Source organism: Pteropus medius, unplaced genomic scaffold (assembly GCF_902729225.1).
Source record: "Pteropus medius unplaced genomic scaffold, Ma_sr-lr_union100, whole genome shotgun sequence".
Lineage (NCBI taxonomy): Eukaryota > Metazoa > Chordata > Mammalia > Chiroptera > Pteropodidae > Pteropus > Pteropus medius.
This window is the reverse complement of record NW_024342467.1, coordinates 19837224-19862692: the sequence shown is the minus strand read 5'-3', so window position 1 is coordinate 19862692 and position 25469 is coordinate 19837224. Positions and strand designations below refer to the sequence as shown.

Sequence of the window (25469 nt, the reverse complement as noted above, 5' to 3'; positions counted from 1 at the left end):
CCGCTCGGGCTGCTCCGGCCGCGGCGTCGGAGGCCGCGGCTCACGTCCCCCCGGCTCCCCTGGGCCGCCCGCCGCAGCACAGGAAGCGCCGCCGCCTCGGCTCTCCTCGCATTCAATTCAAACTGTCACCGCCGCCGCCCCCCGGCCCGCCGCCGCGCCCCGGGCCCGCCGTCGCCCCCACCCACCTCCGTCCGCGGCCGCCCCCGCCTCGCCTCGCCTCGGGGCGGTCCCGCAGCCCGGTCCGGCGGCCGAGGGCCCCGCCGCGTCTGGAGCCGCCGACCCGAGGCGCGGCGGCCCAAAGCTGAGACTCACCCATGGTGCTGCTGTTGACGCTCCTCTCCTCAGCAGCAGCGGATCTCGCACTGACCGACATCCCCTCCCCCTCCGCGACCAGCCGGGGAGCGGCGCAGCCCGCGGATTCTCCAAAGCCGCCTACGCCAATTCCGCGGCGTAGCCGCCCGGCGTCGCTGCCCCGCTTACGCAGGCGACAGCAGACGGACTCCTCCTCCGGCTCTCGCCCGACTCCCGCTCTCTCCGCTTCCCCCGCCCCCTCAGAAGAGGCTTCCGGGCCGAGCGGGGGCTGGCTTCGATCTCGCGAGATGACGCCTGGCGAGCCTCGCCGCCTTGCTCCATTGCGAGCATGACTTCATTGGCGTTAGCACCCGTCTGCTGCTCGAGTTTAGCCGCCATATTTAAATTGGTGGGACTCGGCACCTCTGGGGTCACGGGGAGTCAGGTGTCTGTACAAATTTATTCAATGTTGAGCTTAAGGTTAAACAGCCTTAGGTTTGTCAGTGAAAGGGCCGAGGAAGCTGAGAGGGAGGGGCTGGTGGGGCGCGAGGGCGGGGTTTGCCCAAATTAAAGATGGCCGCCGCCAGTGCTGCCCCACGCAATCTCACGTCAGGTTTTGGAGCGGCGGGAGCCGCCCCGTTGGCTTTAGCGCCTGCTTACGGAGTTGGCGTAAGGCAAAGAGGCGCCTCTTGGAAGAGGCCAGACTGGGAAGCGGCGCTCGGGGCGGGGGCCGCGTTTAAGCCTCGGCTGCTAGCTACTGACCTGGCGGGCATTGTGAGTGAAAGTGAAGAGACACTTCGAGGCAAGTGTCTATGTCCCCATCCATCCCCGTTTCCCCACCTTCCTTGCCTCCGGAGAGAAAGCGAGGTTAGGCCCTAGTTGCCCCGAAATTCTCCTAGCGCTGTCACTTTGGTGGCCTGGCACAGCCAAGAGGTCCGCTACTGCAGCTTCCACCGCGGACTCGTATTGGCTACCTTGTTGGTGCCCTGTGGGGTCCTCCTAGAGTGTCCTGGAGTGCACACTGTAGTTGAGGAAATGAATGAGAGTACATGAAACTATCAGATAACAGTTAAAGAGTAATCAAGGGCTCCAATTGTGGGGTCTTGTACGGTAGCAGTGAATGTTGCTCTGTCATTGGAGCCATGTACAAATGCCTTCTGATGGAAGCAGCTTCACTTTGCTCAGAACAGCCCGTGGTCTTTTGTACCTTTCTTGAAAACTAATGGCTGTCTTCATTTTATAATTCATGCACATGTATTATCTTTCCTATTAAGCTGCACGTTAAGGAATTTTATATATATATATATGTATATATATATACACACACACACATATATATACACATATATATACATATATATACACATGTATATATAAAATTTTTTATATATCTAAAATTTTATATATATATATATACACACACACAACACACGCACACATATATGTATGTGTGTGTGTGTGTGTGTATGCCGGCTCATAGCCAGCACAAGAATGTTCACAGCAGCATTGCTTATATTAGTGAAACCATTTAAATGTCCACTTACAGGAAAATGGATAAGTTACATTGTCGGACTAATTCACATACACAGAATTCTAAACAATGGATATTAGTGAGCTAAAGCTACTGGTGTTAATTTAGATAGAGTTCCTTAACATAATATTGAGAGGGGAAAAAAGGTTGCAGAAAAATGTGTATGGTATACCATAAATAAGAATTTTTAAATATGAAACTGTGAGATCACACTGAAAATCATCTAAGGAAATGATAGATACCAAGTTTAGAATAGCGGTGAATTCTAGACAGGAAGAGAAAGGAATGTAACAGGGAGGGTTCACTTGTATCTAAAATGTTTTATTTTCTACTAAAAGTAACCTGCAGAAAATGTGGCAAAACCTTAAAGGTGGAGGATACATGGGGGTTAAATTGTGATTATTTTTTTATGTTACTTTGTATACTTGAAATGTTTCCAAGTAATTTTTTTTAATGAAGGAAATTTTATCTAAGGAAACAGCTTGTTTTGTGTCTTGATATTTACTATTTCCTAAGTCTCCATTTGCTCCATTTAGTGTCAAGAAAAAGTAGGACCCATCAGAGAGAAATTCCAACAACTTCTTGCTTCCACATTCATAAGCCTGCCTGCATCCACACCTATCCTTTCAAACATCACAATGGATCAGGTACCCACCCCCTCCCCCATCAGAGGCACAGATTTCTGCATGTTCTCTATATTTTATCTGCTTGCGCCTGTCCTCTGGATTCTGTCCTCTCAGAAACTCCACTTGATGGATATTTATTTAGTAAGCTTCTGGATTCTGTCCTTCCCACTGCACTGAAACTCCCAACAAGGTCACTAACAACCCTTTGTTCAATCCAGTGGACCCTCTTATTTTACTCGACCTCTCTGCAGCATTTGATACTAGTGATCATGGCCTGCTGTGTTTACATCCCTTGATTTGTGAAACCACACTTTCCTAGTTTTCCTCCTAGGTCTCTGGCTTCTTTACAGTATTTTTAATTTCCAGGACCTCCATCTTCCACCTGTTACTTAAATGTCCATGTATCATCTCAAAATTGTGTCCTAGTCAGTTTATTCCTATCTAACTTTATAGACTCTCCTTTGGTGATATTCACTTCCATGGCTTCAGTGACCATATATATGCTAATGACTCCTAACTATACATTTCTGGTTCAGTTCTCTTTCCTTACTACAGATCTGCATACCTGACTGCCTTCGAAATATATGTCCTGATGTTTCAACGTATCTCAAAACAATGTATCCCAAATTAAGCTCATTTTCATTATACTTGCTTCTGTGTTCCCAATGGTATCATCATCAACCCAATTGCGTAAGCACAAAATATGGATTTTACACTCAACCCCTCCCATTCTCTCACCTCCTACAGCTACCAGAATGTCCTCTCAGTTTTTCCTTCTCATATATCTCTAACCTATTCATTTCTCTCTTATCTCCACCACTGCTATTCTATCAAGGCCAATATTATCTCCTGCCTCACCTCTCTGCCACAGCCTTTCTGCCTGGTGCCTTGTTCTACTCCAACTCATTCTTCACATTGTACAGAGTGACCTTCTAAACTTTAACCGTCAGTTCCCTGTTAAAGTCTTCAAACTTTCCCTCAGGAAACTTATAAGATACATTTCCTCAACTCTGTCCAATCTACCATGCCTTGCTCTCTCTAAACTCTAGCAAGCCTTGCTGCTCTTTCTGTCTGGGACCCTTCACTCTCCTTTTTACACTTGCATTTCTTACCTAGCTTTCTCTTTTAAGTCTCAGCTTAGCCATCATTTTCTCTAAAAGCCTTTCTTGGACTCTCAAGATGGGTCGAGGTACCCTCTTATCCCCCATAATATCTTATACTCCCGTGGTACTAATAGCGCAGTTTTGCACATACTTGTCTCTTTCATTGCAGTCTAATTTCCTTAAGAGCTGAGACTCTTGTCTGTGTATCCCCAGCGCCTAGCCCAGGGTATGGCATTCATTATTTCATTCAGCAAACATGTCTTGAGTTGTAACTGCGTACTAAGCACCAGCACAGTGGTTAATGTGTGGAATGGGTGGGGAAGCTTTGTGGGAGTTCTCTGAGATGCGAGGGGACCCAGGAAGTCAGAATTATTTTAATTCTAATACTAATTTTTTTTTAACCTTTTGCATCCTCATTCTCTCATGAGTTTTCTAGAGACTACATGAAGTATGATAATTGTAACATATTGATTGCAAAAAGATAAATAATTCAGCTTTCTCATATTAAGCCTGACATCAAATGGATTTGCAAAAAATGTAAAACAATAGCACTCTTCAAACTAATTTCTATTTGTTTTTGGAAGATGTGATTATTTTTCATAAAAATATTTATATTAACATGTAATGGATTTATTGTTATTTTTAATGAATAAATATTTTTAAGTTTTCTTGGTTTTAATTTCTAGTAAGTATCAATAGCTATAGTCCATATGAACAAAAACTCTTTGAAGTCCTCAATAATTTGTAAGAATGTAAAAGGGTCCTGAGCCCAAACATACGAGAATTGCTGTACTAGCATATCCTATGTGTGCTAATGTTGATGTGTTAAATAATTAATGAATGTCACTTTGCCAAAACCTGGCACATGGCTGCTTCATATTTCTTAGCGTTTCCCCCAAAATTCCCAGAATAACTATCTGAATGGGCAAAACAATACCCACACTTAATATCTGAATATATTTAAGTGAGAGTATTCTTTAGGTGAACATGCTTTGTAAATTATGGCACGTCATACAAATAGTGTTGTTTTGGTAATTGTCTATGATAGATAAGGATCAACGTTCTAGCTTTGGTGGTGGAACCAGGATTATGTATTGTGATCTGATAGTTGACTTGAATATATGAATGTTTATAGTCACCCATTTCACATCAGTCTAATCCACATACCAATTTTGTGGAATAGATATTACCCTTTTCTTTTAATGAGAAAACTAATGTTCAGAGAAGTGAAATGATTTATTCAAGGTCTCGGAATCAGAATTGGTAAGAGCCTGAGACAAGTTTCAGAGACCTCATGCTTTTCCAATACATAAGACCTCAGGTAAAGAGATTTGTTTCTCTCTTGTCCTGAATCCTGTCCTCATTGGCTAGACATTTGCAAGCGAAAGGGTAAGATGGTTTCTACAACTTTCAGGTACTTTTTTACACTTAGGGCAGGAAGAAGGACATGTGGATGGTATTAAGGATTTCTTTGAGGGCCAATTCAGAAACAACAATGTAAGTGAGATGGCACTTCTCAAAGAACAAGTCTGTCCTGTTTTCTACAGTGTCAGAACTTAGCAGACATAATCAGGTTGGGTAGTAGGGGTGGAGCCTGAGATTTCAGATGTATATTTTATGAAGCGTATTAGGCAGTCCACAACATTTCCCTGTTAACAATTCGAATGTCCAAAAAGTTAAAAAGCGGTAGTAGAGGATTGAGAAATGATGTGGAAAATAAGGAGACATTAACTAAATAAAACTTTTTTCTTATGAAAATGAAAGATATAACTTATTAAAAAAGCAAACTAGTTTCATATGAGTGAATATGGGAGTATATTTTGTTCACATCAGATTTAGACTATGAAACCTCATAATTCAAGATATTCCTCAAGAGAAATATTCTCCCATCCACAGCATCTTTTATGTGTCATGAAATACAAATACAGAGAATCAAGGTAAGTATGGCTTAAATATTTTTGTATTTAACTTTTAAATATTTGAAAACAAATAGTGCATTCCAGTGCTGAATTCATAATCAAATAGCATAGTTATCGGAGGCAAGTTCTGTTGAGGTCAGAGAATCTAACTAAAATAATTGACAGTGTTAATGTTCTGCAAATGAAAGGGAATATTGACCTGCCCTTTTATAGATTAAGAATCTATACAGTACAGAAAGTCAAGTGACGTTTGCAAGGTTATACAACTAATGAACAAAAATTAGAAAAAATAAAGCCTCACTTCCTCTTCCTTTATATAGATCAAACTTCACCCCACAGAGGAAGAGAAGCCAAAATACTTAGTAGCAATAACAAAAGAAAATGAGAGAACCACACAACTTGAATGCCAGAGATTTAAACAAACAGCAAAATAGTCATTTAAATAACAGCTCCCATTCTTAAATTCTTTACCTTCGAAGGAGGGATTTTTCTTTTTCCCACCAGCCAAGGAGTGAGTTGGGGAGAAAGCACAGCAAAAATAGGATATCTGAATCCTGACTGCCCCAGGAGGCCAGAGTTATCTCAGCTTATCGCTGGAAGCTCAAGGAATTTTCAAATTCCAGGACTCTCATGGAAACTAAGTTATAATGCGGATGAGAGCCCGACTTCTGTCAGGACTCCGTGCCCCTGGTAATGGGCTGGCAGCACAGTTGCCTCTGAGACTGAGGGCAGAGAGGAAGCCATTTACCTTGAGGTTTCATTGCCAACCACTTGTTGTAGAGCTACCAATCTGATTACACAGTAAAAATACCACTGAGCACAATACTGGCGAAAACTCCAAAGCACATAAAATCTATTACAAGTGGAAAGCCCGTTGTTGCCAACTCCCTTTGGCATTTTGTACCACTGAATCATAAACTGACTGAAATAGGAAATAGAGACACATGGTTCTATGGGAAACCAGCTGCCTTCAACAACCAGACTTAATATTGACTTTGGCAATGATTGAATGCCTCCTGCTATATAAGAGACTACTGAAAGTGAGTTGAATTGAACTTAAGGAAGTTTAGATGACACGCATTAGGTTAGTGCAAGGCTATCATTTAGCACGCAGTTAGAAGCTGCCCTGTCCAAATCACTCTTCCTAGCAGACCTCTGAGTGAGCGTTTCCTGAGGGCCCACCTCAGAGAACCTCATATGCAGGAAGACAGGAAGTCCAGAGAGGAGGCAAGTGCCTGCGCCAGACTAATGGGCTTGCTTTATGCGAAGCTATTGCTTGGATTATCATGGAGACTGACTGGTAGAGAACAAACGCTTAGTAATAAAAGAGTATGCCATTACTCCCTTCTTTTGTGAGGCTCCTATCTCTCTAATCATTTGACATTATTGAACCTTATTTTAGGGAGATACTTAAGCACCTGATAAAAAAAATAAAAGAACAAATAATGGTGTATGTTCATTGTGATCCATTTCATGGAAGGAATCGTGATTGAGATTTATTTATGGTTTTTAGTTGATACTTTTCCCCCTTGATTTGCTTGCAGAAATTTGGCAGTAAATGATAACAACTTGCCAGTCAACCACCAGATAAACAGATTTTATGAAACCAAAATAATGGCCATCTTTATCCAAAATGGTGGGAATACAGTATTAAACACTAGTGTTGAACTACAGATGTTTCCCTCGAAGCTCTTATTCCAAAAGGCTACATTCTTAAGAATCTACTATCTTAAGAGTTGGAAGAGACCTTATAACTCTAAATCAGCCACCTACCAATTAAAAATCTTCAAATACTTTTTGTCATATTATATATAAGGCCACAATACCAACTATTAAAACTATAAATGCTAAAATGTGATTTTAAATGAAGCAGATGTAGTGCAGATGATATTACTTTATAGCCCTGTAGTTCACATATGGTATGGGTTTAATTTTCCTTTTTACGATTTATGACACATAAGTGAGCAAACTCTTCTGAAATCCTTACTTCTGATAAAAGTGTTCATTCAATTGCTTATTATTTCAGAATATCTTTTTGGCGTGAGCTAAACATCGGTGACATCTAGATGCTGTCAATGAGCGCTAGACAAAATGTGTTTTCTTGTAAGATTTAGCTGTTTTGAAAATTTGTGAGCAAGCATGACTAGAAGTTACCTTTGCTGTAAGACTACAGACCCTGAGGATAGATTATATGTTAGCTGTCTTTTCATCTTGTTCTAACCTAGCATAATGCCTTGCACATAGTAGGCACTCAGATATCGTTTTGGAAATAATTGCATATACTTTTAGTGTTTGTGGTTTAGAAAACTGAATGGAGTAGAAAAAGGAACATCAAAAAAGGACAAAAAACAAACAAACAAACATGGAACTGAGTATTGCAAATAGGAAGAGATTGTTATATTATCTTCATATTTGCTCCTTAATTTATCCCCAATGTCCAGTACACACACAAATCCAAACATGTTAAGAAAAAAGTCAGGAAAAAGCCCTTTCCTACACAATTTCCCTCGGATTTCAAATGGCAGAGATTTCTTTGTATTTTTAGCATCACCATGAGGCTTCTGTGCTTATTGGAGGTATGGGGGTTGGCATCACCTTGACAGTCAAATGTAAGGCTCAGCGGATACTGCCATTGGCAAGACCAGGGAAAGAACAGGTTTACCTACACTTCTGTTTCAGCCTAGTTGCTTCCTACCCTTCTCCCTCCCTCTTATCAGTTCTAGATAAGAGGCAGGCCTGACTCTTAGCTTCCTGAAATATACTAACCTGTTGGGGAAAAGTAAGCAAAATCCTTCCTACATCTATGGTACTTAAGCAATCAGAGTGGACTCCGGAACAGAAACAGAGGGAAGAGATTCCAAAAGTAAAACCTTCTTTTCTCTGACGGATACTCTATCTCTTCATTTTTCACCAACATGCAGCAGTCTCTAGCAAAGCAATCTTCTGCTTTACAAGTAAAAGGAATTGCTGAAGGAAGAAAGAAATATTAGGAGACCTCGAGACCGATTATTTAGCTTCTGTGGCTGTGTGATTCTGGGTGAGTCAGTCTTCTTCAGGAAATTGAAAGAATGTCAAATATGTGAAGGTTACTGAGGATGCCTGAGTAGCAGAATGTGGATCCTCAAGTAATTTCAAGTTTCCTTCCTACCTCTTTCTTACAGAAGCACACATATCGGGTGTAATGAAGGCTGAGTGACAAGGAGTGGTCAGGAGAGAGAATGTGTTAAAACACAGCCTCAAGGGGGAGGGACATTAAGTCTAGCTAGCTGCTAGGTTGATCTAGGGTAATTTAATTATCTTAATCTAAAGATTTATCTAATAAATTTAAAATAATCTACAAAGGTAAGCTACTTACTCCCATCAATCAGTGGAAGAAATGTGAAACTGGGGGAAAGATTTTTTTCTCATAATTTCAAAGTTCATATAATGAAAATAGAAGCTATTTCAATGGGAAAATCCCTTAATAACTTCTTCTCATTATCTAAATGCCATGCCAGAATGAGATACATCAAAGAACAAATTATTCAGAAACATCTAAATATCCTTAAAATTCCCCAGTGTTCACAATAAACATCTCTTATTAAATAAACCGCTATGAGGAAGGAGGGTGAGGACAACGAAGAAAGGGGCAGAGAACGTGAGCTCAAGTAAACAGGGTGCAAGGGGCTCGGACAGCTTGCTCATGCTGCATGGACCTCAGCTCAAAACCGGAGGGCCACCAAGGCTGTGAGGGTAAGCCCTCTGCATCAGCTTGCTAGGGCAGCCGAAACAAAACGCCAAAGGCTGGGTGGCTTAAACAACGGACATTTATTTTCTCATGGTTCTGAAGCTAGAAGTTCAAGATCAAAGTGTCAGCTGGTTTAGTTCCTCCTGAATCTCTCTCCTTGCAGATAGATGACTGCCTTCTCTCTGTGTCCTCGCGTGGCCTTTCCTCCCTACATGAACATCCCTGGTGTCTCTTTGTCCAAATTTCCTCTTCTCATAAGGTCACCAGTCAGATTGTATTAGGGCCCGCCCCCATGGCCTCATTTTAACTTAAGCACCGCCCCCACCCTCCTTTAAAGGCCCTGTCTTTAAATGCAGTCCCATTCTGAGGTACTAGGGTTTAGGGCTTCAACATGAATTTTGAGGTAACACAATTCAGCCTATAACACTCTCCCTGTAAGTTAGCAGAGTCTAATTTTTATGTGTACCCTTTAACTTGTCTATTCCTCTTCTAAAAATTTATCCTAGAAAAATAACTAGCATATGTGCCAAGACAATATTTACAAGAGGATGTTCATTGCAGCACTGGTTGAAAAAGCAAAAAACAGTAAATAACCTAGTTGTCCGGTAATAGATTTATAGCATAAATTACTGTCTGATCATACAGATAGAATACTAGGCCTGGAAAGATGTCCAAGATGCTGTGTCAAAATCTTAAGCTACAGAGCACTGTGTATGGCACAAACTCGTGTTTAGAAATTATGTTTGTATAGGCCTAGAAAAAGGTCTGGAACGATATATATCAAACTATTAACAGTGGTTATGTCTAAGGTATGGGCTTTGTAGTAGGGCCTTTCTCTTTTTATTTGTATACTTATGTAATTTGAATTTTTGCAACAGATGTGTTTGTTTTAAAAATTAAAAAGAAAACCATTACTTTTTAAATTATTCCCAGAGGAACATGGGGTAGACAGGTTTAAAGCCTATAAAGCTTGACAAACACTGTAATAAATAATAAAAACTACCTTTATTGAACATCTACTACTTAGTCATTCAACAAATGTTTTGAGCCCCTATGTCTCAAGAGGCATCGTTAGGCACTTCACATATTTACACCCAATCCTCACAAAAGCTTCTCAAGGCAAGTTTTACTATTTTTATTTTATCATGCCAGAAAACAAGGCTCAGAGAAGTAAAGTAATTTGTAAAAGTTGCACAGTTAACAAGCAGCAAAGCCACATCTTTGGTCAACTCTATTATGCTGCCTTGTAAAGTTACTTTCTTCCGTTATGTATATAGGATACAGAAAATTGTCATCCAGCTTGACATTATTATCTTAGAGTCACATTTATAGGTCTCTCAGCAAATCTGTCTAAATCTGTCTACCTATCTACCTACCTACCTACCTACCTACTTACTACCTACTATCTACTACCTACTTACCTATACGTATTTCATAGCCACTAATCAGAAGTCTTTGGCAGCGCAGCTTTGAACTGTGAAAAGTGGAGGATACTTCCATGATCTCAAGCTCTCACCGAACAATGGTCGAGGGCGGGAATGGGTGCCGCTCTTGTTGACTCGGTTTGTTGTAGGGTAGGGCAGTACTGTGTTCGGAATGCTAATGCAGCAGTGTCTGGGTGTGTAACTTCAGTTATCGAAAAAAAGAAGCTTTCGTGGACTGTGCCCTCTGATTACTGTCTCTGTGAAAAGCACACGCATGTGTTTTTCTCGTGCAAATGAGGACTTGGTATGGATAGGCTGGTACAGTGAAATGAACGGATTTGCGGGGAATCCCAGCAGCAGGACCCTTGAGCATCCATCTCCTGATAGCAGCAGGATCATTTGAATGTGCTACAGCTTATCTACAAGTGCGACTTTGGAGAACTCAGCGTATCTTCCAAATCCTTCCTGGCTCCTGCCTCTGTCAGTGTCGTTCCTCCAAGTGCCTGCTCTTTGTTCAAAAGCTGTAGGTCCCCAAAGCACAGTGCTTTTGTGTCATCGGACATGTATTACTTGGTGTGAATGGAGGTGAAGAGCATGACAGTAGTAACCTCCTCAGGGATTGGGGAAGAAATAGATAAAACAGAGAGGCTAGGGGCACAAAGATACACTTGCTAACTTCACTATGTTGCCTGAGGCGTAATGCTGAGAACGAGAACCCTGTCAGTCAGGAGTCACTGTTTTTTTTTTTAACCCACTAGTAAGTTCAGTGTGGAAATAGTCAGCTGCCCGGTGCCTCGTGTGAGCAGAGCCTCTTAGACTCAAATGGTCCTCCCAGCTGCTACCTCTGGGTGAGCCTGACAGGCCTTTGCCCTGGTCCCTGTAGGTACCGTGGCAGGCTGGGGGGCAGAAAGAGTACAGGCTTTGAAGTGAGAATAGAGTTAGGTTTAAACACAGCTCATCCATTTACTGGTCATCTGACTGTGGGCAAATCACCCTATCTCCCAGGGCTGTCATGAGGATGAAATGAGATTATGTAAGAAAAGAGCTTGACACAGTGCCTGCTACACAAAAGGGACCCGATATAGTACAATCGATCCTTTCTCAGTCCTTGCTGAGAACTCCACCAGGACCAAAGCCCAGCCTTGAACCTAAGCCCAGTCAGCTCTGAGTTCTGAATGCTTGCCCAAATCTTGCTGAATTCTTTCTCTTGGGCCCTGTTTTCATATCCTTTCCGCCATCAGGATGCAGCTTCTAACACGTATCCTGCCTGCCTTCCACCCACCAACTTACTCCATGGATGACTTGTGCCAGCTTCAGTCAGACTGGAGTGTGCTCTGGTCCCCCTTAGGCTTAGCAATTAAACCATTGGTTCTCAGTCCTTCCTGGGACCACCCAGACCTCAGCGGCCCTGTGTGCAGAGCTGAGCATCTGTACTTTTCAAAGCTCCCCTTTCTTCTCTGCAAGGGCCAGCTCACTCGACTCTACCCCTCTCGTTTCCAGACAGAAGTTCCCAGCATACTCTGTGACCAAGACCAGAGCATCTACTTTGCAGAGAGCGGGTGCTTAATAAATGTTTTTTGACCAAATGCAGGCTTTCTGTTGTTTTCTTTTTTCTTACAAAGCTATTTAGTCATGGAATTTAAAAATACTATTAAAATAATGGCACACGCTAGTTGTTCAATTAACGTTTCATGAATGATTAAAAACAGTTTTCTTTTGGGATGGATTTTGGGGGAAGGGGCAGCTATTTGGGAGGATGCCTGAGAGTGCAGAAGTTCCACAGAAGTAAATGAAATGACAGTACATGGAAGAGTTTTATGAAGCATAAGGAATATGTGGAATAATAATGACGTCACGCCTTCCAAATACGAGCGTCAGTAAATTCTAGTTTGTTTCGGAGGAAAAGGAACCAGGGTTAGTGACTTCTTAAAGGTTCCTGTGTATGTCACCAGGAAAAAGAAAAGCAAGAAAATATTCTCATTACCTCCAGCTATCCAAACACAAGAAATAAACAGCTCCTCCCCTTTTTTTTCTTTTTACTTTTTATTATGGAAAATTTTAAACATATACATGGTAGAGAGAAGAGTATAATAAGTCTTCATATCTATCACAAAGCTTCAACAATAATCAACATTTTGCCTACATTGGACCAACTTATGTGATGCAAAATGGGGCTTCTGAGTTTACTTTAAAAAATGTTTGAAAAGAATGTGTAAATAAATGCTTTAGGACTAGGTCAACATTCTTTGGGAAGATTTAGAGATAACATGTACTCCCAGAACCCATTTACATATATTTTTCAACCTCTGACTAACAATTCCTCTTTGAGTTGGACGATTACCACATCCCAAACTCTCTACAATCTCCTGATGAGTGTATATAATAGAGTCACTGTACTTGTCTCTAGAAAAACAAATTATTTATTTTTAGAACTTTAGGAAATTGTCACTGTGTCTCCATCTGGGGTACAAAGGACCAGTGAGTCCAGTTTGCTCTGGTCCGTGCATTCAGTGGCTCCAGATGCACCACCCCCCAGCTAGTGTTATGACAAACCGGAGGGAAACTCAGATTGACTGCACATCTGGGTTCATGTCTTGTAGAGTCTGTGAGTGTGAAAATTTACACTCTAAAGCAAAACATTAGGGAGCGATTAGTAGTTTTATGTTGAATACAAGCAATTTCTGGGGAACCACTCTTATTTACTTGGTTCAACCATTTCTTTAAGCATAAGGTGATGTTCCTGGGTTTAGTTTTCCTATAAATTTTTTTTTTCCAAGTAAGCAATTTGTATTTTTTACTTTTAGCCCTAGGTCATCAGGTGCTAAGAAGAGAAAATGCAAATCTACCCTCTGACAGTGGGAAGTAAAAGATTAGTATTAATTAAACTGTTATTTGAGAGGAATCTACCACATTGTGCTTATTGAGCTTATGGAACACAGTTTCACATTAAGCAATTGGCTCAACATGTTTGTTGAACAAACGAAGTTGAATGTCTTCCTTTAAAGTATTTTTTTTAACTATTCATATGTTTTAATACCACATTAATATAAATTTTTTCACATAAAATCTCAGTCTACGGCCATGCTACCCTGAATACGCCTGATCCCATCTGATCTCAGAAGCTAAGCAGAGTTGGGCCTGCTTAGTACTTGGGACCAGGTGCTATAGGCATACAAAAAACAAACAGCTGTAACCAGTGTATTCTTCTTTGGAATTCAAAATCCGTATTGATAATCTTTTTCACTCCCTGGCCAACCAGGTCCTTACCTGCTTTCTGGGGCTCCATCTCGTTCTCCCGCATGTCCAGCGAGTCGCAGCCACAGTTTAGCCTTCACATCATCCACAACGTCTCCACATCTGAGACTCTCGAACTTGAAGTTTCCCCTGACTACTACCTATCTGTTTTCACTCTCTTTTTCCTCCAGTAAGTGGAATAATAGCAAATCAACCTTGCTATTCATCTAAGTGATTTTGTATTTTAAAAAACTCTCATTTAATGCTCTTCCCCACATCCACTCCCAAATACCTTAAATATTGACTTTTCTGAACATTACTGTTGGAGTCATCTTCCAAAGGTTCAGATCTGAGCATGTTCCTTCGAGCTCACTTTCCTTTTCTGTCCCTTGCCTTCTAGAGTCAAAACCCTCCATGATTTGATCCAAATCCATCATTCTAGCCTTATCTCCCACTCGATCAACTCTTGTAGCCTGGTCTGTGACAAGTCCTACCAAACAGGCCCTCAGTTGTTCTCAGTTGTCTTTCTTTAAACTATTGCCTCTGTCAGGTGCCCTTCCTTCCAGATCAGCTTTTGCAAGTTTAACAGGTCTTCAAAGCCTGATCCAAATCATTTGCTTTCAAAATGTTCTTTTCCCATCACCAAAGTCAGAACAAGAGCCTCCGCATATTCTGAAATACTTGGTTGATATCTGGAACACAGAGTTGACCACAATCTGTCTTGACATCCAATTGTTTGTTCCTCTTCTCCATCAGACTGTACACTAAGAAGACAGAGACAGTCTAATTCATTTTTGTACCCAACCCAATAATGAATGTAAAATTCCCATCGCAGGTGCTTTATTGTTTATTGAATTGTCAAATTCTGTATCGAAATTTGCTTTGATCTAATTGATAGAGTTAAGAATAAAATTTAGCTTATTTTGAGGAGCAAGATTTTTATGTTATTTTCCTTAATGATTTGCTCTTTATTGCAATAGAAAATGTCCATTCATAAAAGAACTTCTACAGTAAGAATTATTCAATGAATAAAAATTCATGATATTTATCAAACTAGTCATTGGCTAATATAACAAGTAATGATATGTTAAGAGGAAGGCACAGTATAGGTGAAAGAATATATGTGAATATCAGGAGTTTCTGGTTATGGTTAAAAGAGAGAACCTATGTAAACTGCTTACTCATTATCTGGTACAGACTAAGCACTCGGTAAATGTTATCTAATATTATATAGCAAGTAAAGTGGCTGGAAAACACACTTTTCTTTTTCCTGTGTATCCTACATAGTTTTGTGTGACAGTCGATATTAACTTTGAACTGCATTCAGTTTTAAGTCTGTCAGATATGTCTTTTTGTGATATTTTTAAGCACAAGTAACAAAGAATAAGACACGTGAGGAGATAGTATGATGTAATTTACCATGTGCACTATTGATGAGGACTTGGCTTCCCTCTGTACCACTTGATATTCAGTGAAATAAATAATGGTGATAATTGTCACATTCCTAACAAAGACATCTGCTGAACCAGGCAACTCAAGCAAAGCTGTTTGCTACTGACAGCTTGCTTCTAATATGAATATCGCCATTAAGAAAAAATAGAATTTCTGTATTTATCATGTTACCTAATATGTTGTTTTGGCAATGCTTCATCTGGAGACCAAAAGACCTAGGCCTGATAATTAAATTCAACATTTAAACTCCTATATTTGCTTAAAGGAGTATAAGAAGATCTTTACCTCTTTGTCATTTTAATGTAAATGCAGTATATATACATGATAAAAATTAAAAAACCCAACAGTTAAGAATGGTAGTAACTGAAGGGTAAAAGTCCCCTCCATGGTCCCCACCACCATTACACACTGTGTAAAAATCACACACACACAAATGATAAAAATCATCCAATTCCATTTTATATATGGCCTCGAATTTCAGAAAACCCCAATGTTGCATAATGCCCACGACAAATCATTACATCTTTTGATTTTTCTCTATTTGTCAATATCATCATTTAAAAAGTCTCTCTTTCAAAGTGCAATTCCAAAGGATCCAGAAAAATGCAAGCTCTCTATTCCTTCCTCTGATGATTGCTAAGAGGTAGCTGAAGCAGTTTCACCCTTGACCATATGAGAAAGGTCCCTCACCCTGGGCTTGAAACTTTTGAGGGTCCTACTCCCGCCTGCCCTTGGCTCTGCTCCTGGGTGAGGTGTCTGTGTTGCCAAGAAGACAGGCGCACTCAGAGCTCTCGTGCCCTCTACCACATCTGGGGTAACCTGGATAGAGGAAGTCTCAGCTTACAAGGTCCGTGTAACTTTCAAGGCTCCTTCCCACCTCTTTCTTCCTTCCTACTATTTGCTGGTCTGGAACTCTGAAGAGTCTGAGAAATCTAAATTCAAATCTAATCTTTTAGGTCATTATGAAGATGTTAAGGTAGAAGGATTAAAGTATTTAACAATTTGTTAGCTTGATTTACAACTGCAAAATATTTAGATATGTGGCATATTGGCTTCATTACGTACTTTTGACTTGGGCTGCCTCAAATGTTAAGAGATTGGCCTGATTTGAAGATGTCATTGTGAAGTTCATATAATTAAATGCCTTCTCATCTGAATTGTGTTTCTAATAGTTCCTTGAAACAAAGGCAGAATGAATCTGACTCTTTAAATCACTAGGTCTTTTTTTTTTAAAATGAATAAATTCCGGTTTCAAATTATTCTGTCCCTCTTATATGTACATACCTACTGTTGATATAGTCAGTGAAGGTATAACCTACTAGAGGCAGAACAAAACTCGGTGTTGTTAATCTCTTTTGGAAATGCTAAACTTCCATAGCTTGTTCTTCATTTCAAACTTTTTTATGGATCTGCATTCTGCACTCCCTCTTTTTCTTGTTTATAAATTATCTCTCTTTCAATCAATAGTAAGAATTCTTCAAAACAAAATTTTCTTTAAGCCTACTTTCATTTTACAGTAAAAGGAACAAGATGCCATAAAAGGGTAGCATGATCTTTTAGGCAAAGTCTAGGAGTTTGGGTTCATACAAATTTGGCAGGCTTCAATCAGTTCCGTTTTCATTTTGTACTTATTTTTTAAACGAATTCATAGAGATACAGGGGGTAGAAAGAGTCATGGTTTGGGGAAGGGGTTGTTTTTCAACAATAATCACATTTTACCCAGGGTTCCATCTCTTTCCTTATTCATAGAGAGTCCTACAGGCAGGAGTTAACAAAACTAAATAGGCTTTCATTTACATAGTTGATATATGCGTGCGTTTGCGTATGTGTGGGTGTGTATTTTTTCTTTCTGCCATGTTCTTCATCATCTGTTTTCCCACACTTCCCCTGACGGATGACCGCTGTAACTAGGTACTTGTGTGTGCAAGTGGGTTTCTTTAGACAGATACCAGTTCTTATATGACTGCTTTTTTCACTTAATAGCCTTGCAGATCTTTTTCTTATCAGTTCAGAGAAAGCTCCTTATTCTTTCTTGAACGTTGCATAGAATCATTCCATTATATAGCTGTCCTATAATTTATTTTAATTTATAACTTTTATTTCTTAAGAATAGTTTTATATTTACAAAAAAAATTGTGAATATAGTATAGAGAATTCCTATGTATCTGTTTTCCCCTATTAATATTTTACTTTAGCATGGTACACTTGTTAAAATTATTGAACAAATATTAATACATCATTATTAGCTAAAGTCTATCCTTTGTCCAGATTTCTTTAGTTTTACTGTCTTCTAACATAGGAGATCACGTTATATTTAGTCATCATATCTCTGTAGGCTCCTTTTGGCAGCGACAGTTTCTTAGACTTTCCTTGGTTTTACTTATTTTCACAGTTTGGAGGAGTACTAGTCAAGTATTTTGCAAAAGGCCCCTCGACTGAGATTTATTTAACTTATTTTTGTACAAATAGATTTGGTATAAAAAAGTTTTTTGATGAATGCTTGATTTTTTTCCTAATCGCTTGCTATTATAAACAATGGTTCAGTGAGTAACAGTGTAACTCACATGTTGCCTCTTCAATGTTGCTTTCAGCCACTTCACATGTTACCCATATAAAAGATAAATTCCCAGGAGTGGCATCGATAGGTTAAAGGGTAAATGCATTTTTAAATTTTGACATTTTTGCCAAATTGCCTTCCATAAAACTATGTCCGTTTATACTATATGTCTGAGAGTGCCCATTTCCTGACAGCTTCGCCAACAGAGTATGTTGTAAAACTTTTGGATTTTTACCTTTCTGATAGAGAAAATTGGTATCTCAGTGTGGTTTTAATAACATTTGTTATGAGTGAGGATGAAATATTGATATGTATTATTGCTTATTATAAATAGGTTTTCTTCCATTATATTTCCTAAGTATTTTTCATGTATATAAAAGTATTGATTTCTGTATAATAATTTCATAAAGTAGAGATTATTTCAGCTCGATATCTCAGGGATGCTTGCCATGCACCTCCATGTTAGATCTTGTACTCATATATTGAATCCTGTTCTCAAATGCAATAGTAGGTAACAGGGTTTTTCTAACTAGACATAATTACATATTCCTAAGAAACTGCTGTTAATCATCTCAAGAGATGTCCGAGGAATGTTACATTTCTGGCTTCTAGTAAGAATGTTGTTCTGTAGTGTGTTTTCTTTGCCATCCTGCATCTTTTTAACCTATTGTCAGCTAGGAGCTGTATCAGTCCGTCATTCCTTGTGTGGAGAGCAGAGATCATCACCCAGGTAGAGAAAAGTGACCTCAGCACTATCCTCACTTTATCAGCAAGCCACAAAAATGTGGCAGTAATGTTTACAAAGAAGGCATCCATCCAGGCTTTAGCCTCCATTACACAAAAGAAGAGTGATATATTATAATTACTCTGGGAAGCAAATTAATTCTGAGAAATTTCGAAGGAAGGGATGGCTGTCTTCTTTTTCTTCTTACTGGAGAGCCATCATGTGTGTTCGAGAAGATCTAATGAATGATCTCAAGAATAAGGTTTTCAAACACAGGTGATGACAAAATCGTGGCTTAAAGAAGGGGAAAAAACCCACACAGTTCTTTCTTTTCCTCTAACTTCTGTAATTACCTAAATTTAACAATTTATTATGGGCCTAACATCTTGTAAGATACTGATAGGAGTGCTGGAGGTATAAACAAACTATGACGCGCTCCACTCCCTGATGTCCTACATAATTGTAATTTAAGTAAAGGAGAGAGGCTTAGAAAAAATAATTATGAATTGATGGTTTAAACGCTGTTGAAGAGGTATGCACAAGGGAGTGTCACAGAGTCTACAAATAATTCTGTAGGGGATTAGAGACAGAAATGAGAGGTAAGCAAGAGGAGGGAGGAGATTACAGGGACGAGATGACATTTAAGGAGTGAGAAAGATTGACGGAGACTAAGCTGTTTAATCTTACATGATCCCTGATTCAGTCGGTCCCTTTAGAATAAGGCCATATTCCCCCAAGAATGGCGCCTTACGTTAGTCATTTGTGTGATGATTTCAGGTAGCATACTGATACAACTCAAAATAAAACTGATTTACTTGGAAAATTATTCTGTCACTTTGACTCTTTTTGATTAAATCAAGGAGAAATCTGTCTGTAATAGATATCCTTTTTTACATCTCTAATATTTTTACTTTTAAAATATAAAGATATTGAGCCTCAGAGCATTCAGGAAACAACGGTATGTAATAATATTGTATTATTTTATTTTTATTTATTATTTTTTAAATTAATTAATTTTTTTATGGAGACATTGGTTAACAAAATCCAATACTGTGTTATTTTAATTCTATTTATTTTGAAGATTACTTTCTATTTCTGGCAAATGATGCTTGGCCTTCTATTTACAATTGCAATGTAGAATTTTGAATTCATTCCTTCATTTATTCAATAAAGATTCATTGAGTACTTTCTGGGTGTCAGGCACTATTCAAAGAACTTGTGGTACATTAGTGGATAAGACAGAAGGTCCCTTTGTCTTATCTACTTAGGTTGAGGACCTTATAACATAGCTTATTATTTGTTTAGTTTTAAAACAAATGGAGTCAACTGTAAAGAAGCTAGTCAGTAAATAATAATAGAGGTCATAGCGGTATTGGGTACCAGAGCGAGTTATATGAAGAAGTTAAGACAGACTGCATCAAACTGCCTAAGGGCAAATCATAGTTCAGTCACCTGTTAGTTTTGAGACCTTGAGTTAGTTACTTACTTCGTTGTGCTTGAATTTCCTTCCTCCCTTCTAAAATAGTGTGAGAAATCAGTAAATGTTGACTAGATAGGCAAAAGTCCTGAAATGGATATTCAGATGTCTGAGTTAGCAGAAATATTAGAATAGACTGTTTAAACGATTGTTTAAAACAATGCAGGATCAGGGCTTTTTGGTTTTGTTTGTTTGTTTTAAACTTTTTATTGTGAAATAATTTTAGAATCATAGAAAATTACAAAAATAGCACAGAGAGTGCTCAACGCAGCTTCCCCTAACATTAACATCGCGTGTGACCATATGTAAGGACCAAAACTGAGGCGGTAACACCAGTGTGACAAAGGTTTTGTTTGGATTACCCTCCCTCCCCAGTATCCTCTTCTGTGATCCCGAACCCAGCATCTCGCATCGCATGTAATTGTCAGGTCCTCTTTGTCTCTGACGATGTGGACTGTTCTTCGGTCTTTCTTTGTGTCTCACAACTTTGACACTTTTGAAGAGGACTAGTCAGGTTTTTGTAGAATTTGTTTCAGTTTTGCTATACCCACTGTTTTCTCGTGTTTAAATTCCGTTTATGCATTTTGATCAGAATACTTGGAAGTGAAGTGTCCTTCTCAGGACATCATAATCCAGGAGTTCACAGTATTGATATCTTATTACTAGCGATATTAACTCCCATTACTTGGTTAAGGTGCTATTTCCAGGTTTCTCCACTATAAAGTTACTATTTTTACCTTTATAATTAATAAATATTTGGGGAAGACACTGAGATTATGACAATATCCTGTTCCTATTCCACTGATTTTAGCATCCGTTGATAGATTTTTGCCTACAACAAATATTACTGTGGTCTGTTTTTGGTTTTCTATTTCCTCGTTTGTTTCACATTTATGAATTAGAATTTTTATGTAAGATAGACCATCTCTTCCTCCCCATTTTTTAAAAATTCAATTACATATTTGTTGATATCAGTATGATTCCTTGATATTTATTTTATTCAATGGGTTATAAACCAATTGTTATTAGTTATTTATTTCTTACTATTGTTATTTGTTTCTTGCTCAAATTATTCTACCTTTGGCCACTGGGAGCTCTTTCTGGTTAGCCTTTACGTCTTTTTGACATGCTGCCATTGTTTTTCAAGCACTTCCTTACTTTTTTGGCATCATGAGCTGTTCCAGACTCACCTTATACTTTCCTTGCCCCTGTCCTGGAGTTAACCACTTCATCATAGAAAGACTTAAATAAAATCAAATAAAATCTTACAGTATAAATAGTAAACATAGAAAAATGTTAAGAAACATAAAATTTTAATTTAAAAATAAATCTTTAAACAAATTTAAAATAAAACAAGTTTGAACGTAGATGAAGGCGGTATAATTTTTTTTCTTAGAATTTGGCTGCTACTGGAATTATAGTTTCCCTCTCAGTGCTAGGTCGATAGTATGTATTGCTCAGATGTTCACAACATTGCAACATGGAGTGATGGAGGGGTATTAAATTTGAAGGGAGTAACGATACAATACAGCATAAATATTAAGGGCATACATTCTAGAATCGGATTAGATACACTCAATTTCTAGCTCAGTCACTTACTAGCTGTGTGACATTAGGCAAGTTACTTTTCTGCCTCTCACTTTCTTCATGTGTAAAAACTTATTTAGATGAGTTCTTGGCACCTAATAAGTAAAAATGTTACCACCAATTTAGTGCTCTTTAAACTTTACAAAGGACTTTCAATTATATTAGATCACTTTTATCACCAATAGCACTTTGCTTATTACTGTTTCAAACTTTTCATCATCCCTAACATGGACTATATAATTACGTGATGCAATACTGTTGCGTATCCATTGCTGAGCCATGTTGCTCTAACTTATACTTTTCCTAAAATACTAATCTGGAAACACATAAACCATCGGTTCCTTCCTTGAAAATAAAGGTAATCGCAAGGGCATTTGGTCACATTTCTATTTGTCATTGGTAGAATTATGAATAATTATTGATACTGTAGAGTATTCTTAAAAAAATACGGTCTGTAGTGAATTTGACTTTGGGCTTTTGTAGAGATGGAGATTCTTTTGTCAGGAATGTCCCCTCAATTAGCACTGATTTCCCTGGAGAGCAGTTGTGCCCTATGCAGGCTGCCCTGGGATAGCACAGGCTTGAGACGCATAGCTCACTTAATTCACTTTCCTCCGGAAGTTACTTCCAATTAAAATTTTCCTAACAAAAGTAGTTTTTCCTTGTTTGTATCTATGCTGCACATTTCTCGACTTTAGCATTCAATTCAATAGCAATTTAAAAAATTCTTCAAAGACTGATAGTTTGATCTTTGGGTTAAAGATAAACATATATGCTTTTCTTCTTTCTGGCTAGGCCAAGCTCTCCAGCCAAGAATTGGAGCATATGTCTTACATTAGAGAATCTTATCAGGCTCAGAAGATGTACTCCCATTTCCTGTTCATACCACGCTTACGTGCTGTGGAGCTAAATTATAATCATAGCTGCTATGCTATTTTTAAAATACAGCTACAGTTTGAGTTCCTGGCTCCCTTTTAAAACCATGACCATACTGCCACTTGCTCCTCACAGGCGCTATTTTCCAGTGTTTTTGAGCTGAAATAAGAAACGTTGCTATGCTAATATCCAATAAACCTTGCTACCTTGCTGGGAAGTTTATTTGGTAAAGGAGATGTATAAGATGTTTCTTTGAAAACTAAATAAAGTGCTTCCTTGTCTAAGTTTCATTCATTTGTTTAACTGAGAGATGGGGATGAGCTGGGGCATGGGAAGTTAATCTGACAAGCTAATGAAAAAGAAAAAAGACAACCTTGTTTTAAGTGAAGCAGCAGCCTTGATATATCCTTTAAACCAAGTAAAGCCAAGATTTGACATCTATCGGTTACCTATTTCATTTGGAAGAAAAGTAGCTGCAAAGTCGAATTTGCCTATTTATTGTTGGTGGGAATGTGTGTTGGCTGGTTTTGGTATACTTGCTTGAAGTATCTGTCTCACTACTGATAACTATTAAATTAGCTAGATAATTCTGTGCTGTGTAGGTTCAACCATAACCTGTTATTAGTTTTCATATGTAAGAATTTGGGGATAAATCATGTCCAAAGGGTCTTCCTCCTGGTTTCATAATTCAATTTAGAGATAGAGTGCTCAAAGGGAGGGAAAGGAGATTGAAGTCAGACATAGAAAAGAGACTTGCATTTCAGTTATTAATATTTCCATTTGACAGAAATTTTTATCGCTTAGAATATAAATGGACACAGATAAAAGGGTAGGTCAGCAAGCCACAGAATAAATCTCTTTCAACTCTTTGCCTGGAGAAGAGTTACTGAAGTTCTTCATATGTTACAACTCTAAAGTTCCTCTTTAGAGCACTAATTTTGGCATCAAAAGTTGGATCATTCGGGTTCAAACATCTGTTATTTCTGGATGGCTTTAAAATTCCATTGCAAGCTCAAAAATGCTCGCATCGCAAAGCATGTCCTTACGAGAAGTATCTACTTGGTGTGTGTTTGCCCTTCTCTCTCACGAATCATCCACGAACACTTCATCCGGGCCTACAATATCTGCTTTGTTTCTCTACATGGAGTAGTAACATCAAGTGTCTCTTTCACTCAGATCCCCGTTTCAGAGATTCAGTTTGGGGCATGGAATGCGTCTCCTCGCTAAGTTTATTCTTTATGCATTATGGAATGCACTGGAATGTATGTAAATACTTTTCAAAGTCAGGACTCGCTGTTTTCCCCCGCTAGTACTTGCCATTGCCTGACTGCTCCATACCAATTTTTCTTAGAACTTTGCAAGTTCTGGCAAGATTTTTTGGAGAAAGATAAATGCAATCAAATAACCCTTAAGGGCCAAAGGTAGTACAAACAAATTTCTTTTCCCGAGAAATAGTCGCATTATAGCTTTTCCCCCCATTCCACGCAGCGCCTCAACTAAGAGATATGATTGCAAGCAGAAGTTTTATTAGCAGAATAAATGTCCTCATATTGAAAAACCAGCGTCTTTGATGAGCACGTATCAAAGAGGGTCAAGTTCTTACCACTGTCCCGCCAAGCTACTGAACTCCGTAGCTCCGCATTTTTCTAAAATTTTTGATACTTTTTAAAGGCGAAACGGATAGACATTTACGAAATCTAGAATTTTGGTGGAGGCCACACCATTGCCTATTTGACTAGGTTGTGGAGTCATTTAAAAACGGTTGGGGTTTAGACAAACTTTCCAAAGTGACTCTTGGCTTCGATTTGCCACGTGTGGCCATTTATCTAAAGAAAACAACTTGGGAGATTTTTTTCTTTTGTATACAAACTTTGTGTTTTCTCTCTCAACCTCATAATGGTCATAAATTCCTACAGCATGTACTGTCCTAAGAATGGCAGTTTATGAAGTAAATGATTTATAGCGAAACTAAATAAACCAAGGGAGGGTCTCAGCCTTTGGCCCTCCGGTGTCAGTGGTGAATTTTTGAATTCTCAGTTCCTGGGCTATTCCGATGGCAGCAGCCGTCCCTCCAGTACCAGGGCCTGACTGCCATTGGGTCATTAATCTTTCCTTGGCCCTTCTGACTCCTTTATCTCCAGATGCACATAACGAGTTTTAAACCCACCCGGCCACTGACTTCCTGGACTTTTCCCCTCTCGGTCTTAGCTCTGCTTTTCCACAGAAGTAATTGTGATGTTTGGACGGCTGCCCGTCTCAGAGTATGTGCTGTGGTTTCCGCTTTTCTCCTGGTTCTTTTTAAAAGCATCACACATAAATTAAAGGTTTACTCTTTTTAAGAAATTATTACTACTCCTTATCTGTTGGACCGAGAGGGTAATGTTAGGTTGCATTCTGCCCTTTTTAATTATATTTATGAACTTTTTAAAAATCTTTGCTACTGAATTCCAAGGTCCTTGTTGGACTGATTTTATGTTTGTCTTTCACAGGGATGACCAAGTGCTTGTCACTGAGAGCAGAAGGGTGGAGGGCTTAGGCCCTGACATGAGGCCCATCGTATTGGAGAGCTGGCTCTTCCATGAACTAGTACGTGACAACTGGGCTATTGTTTAACCCCTACAAGCCTTAGATAAGAAGATAATGTGTGTAAACCACTCAGCATGTGTTCTGTGCAATCGTTACTCAAAATGTCAGCTGACATAGGTTTGTACCTACGTGTCGACCCAAAGGAGGAAGAGCAGCTGCTCCTCGGGTGATCTTTGGAGCCACATTCTCTGGCGCACGAAGAGTGTTTCTACAGAAGAACCCAAGGGAATCTCTCATGTAAATTATTTATACTGATAGCGCATGTTTATACACACTAGTCCACAAAATCTAAGCAGCAACCATTTCTAAACACTGCTTCTAAAATTATTAATTGCCGTTTCAGAATCCAAGTGAC

At 39.1% G+C, this 25469-nt stretch overlaps 1 protein-coding gene and 1 long non-coding RNA gene across 5 annotated transcripts in view; one reads left to right on the top strand and one right to left on the bottom strand.

The window, feature by feature from the left end:
• Positions 1 to 537, bottom strand: part of SEPTIN7 (septin 7) — a 71467-nt gene extending 70930 nt beyond the window's left edge. For 2 of the 4 annotated variants that reach the window (XM_039862745.1, XM_039862744.1), the window contains exon 1: positions 313 to 490. In XM_039862745.1, the coding sequence (XP_039718679.1) occupies positions 313 to 373 (61 nt within the window). In that variant the 5' untranslated portion in view covers positions 374 to 490. Of the gene's footprint in view, positions 1 to 312 lie in introns of all 4 variants that reach the window. The other 2 variants (XM_039862743.1, XM_039862742.1) reach the window with 2 other exon arrangements.
• Positions 538 to 1740: 1203 nt separating this feature from the next.
• On the top strand, positions 1741 to 25469 carry LOC120602447 (uncharacterized). Its single transcript, XR_005652767.1, has 3 exons — positions 1741 to 2469; positions 7015 to 7106; positions 25018 to 25469. It is a non-coding gene; the product is annotated as an uncharacterized LOC120602447 (long non-coding RNA).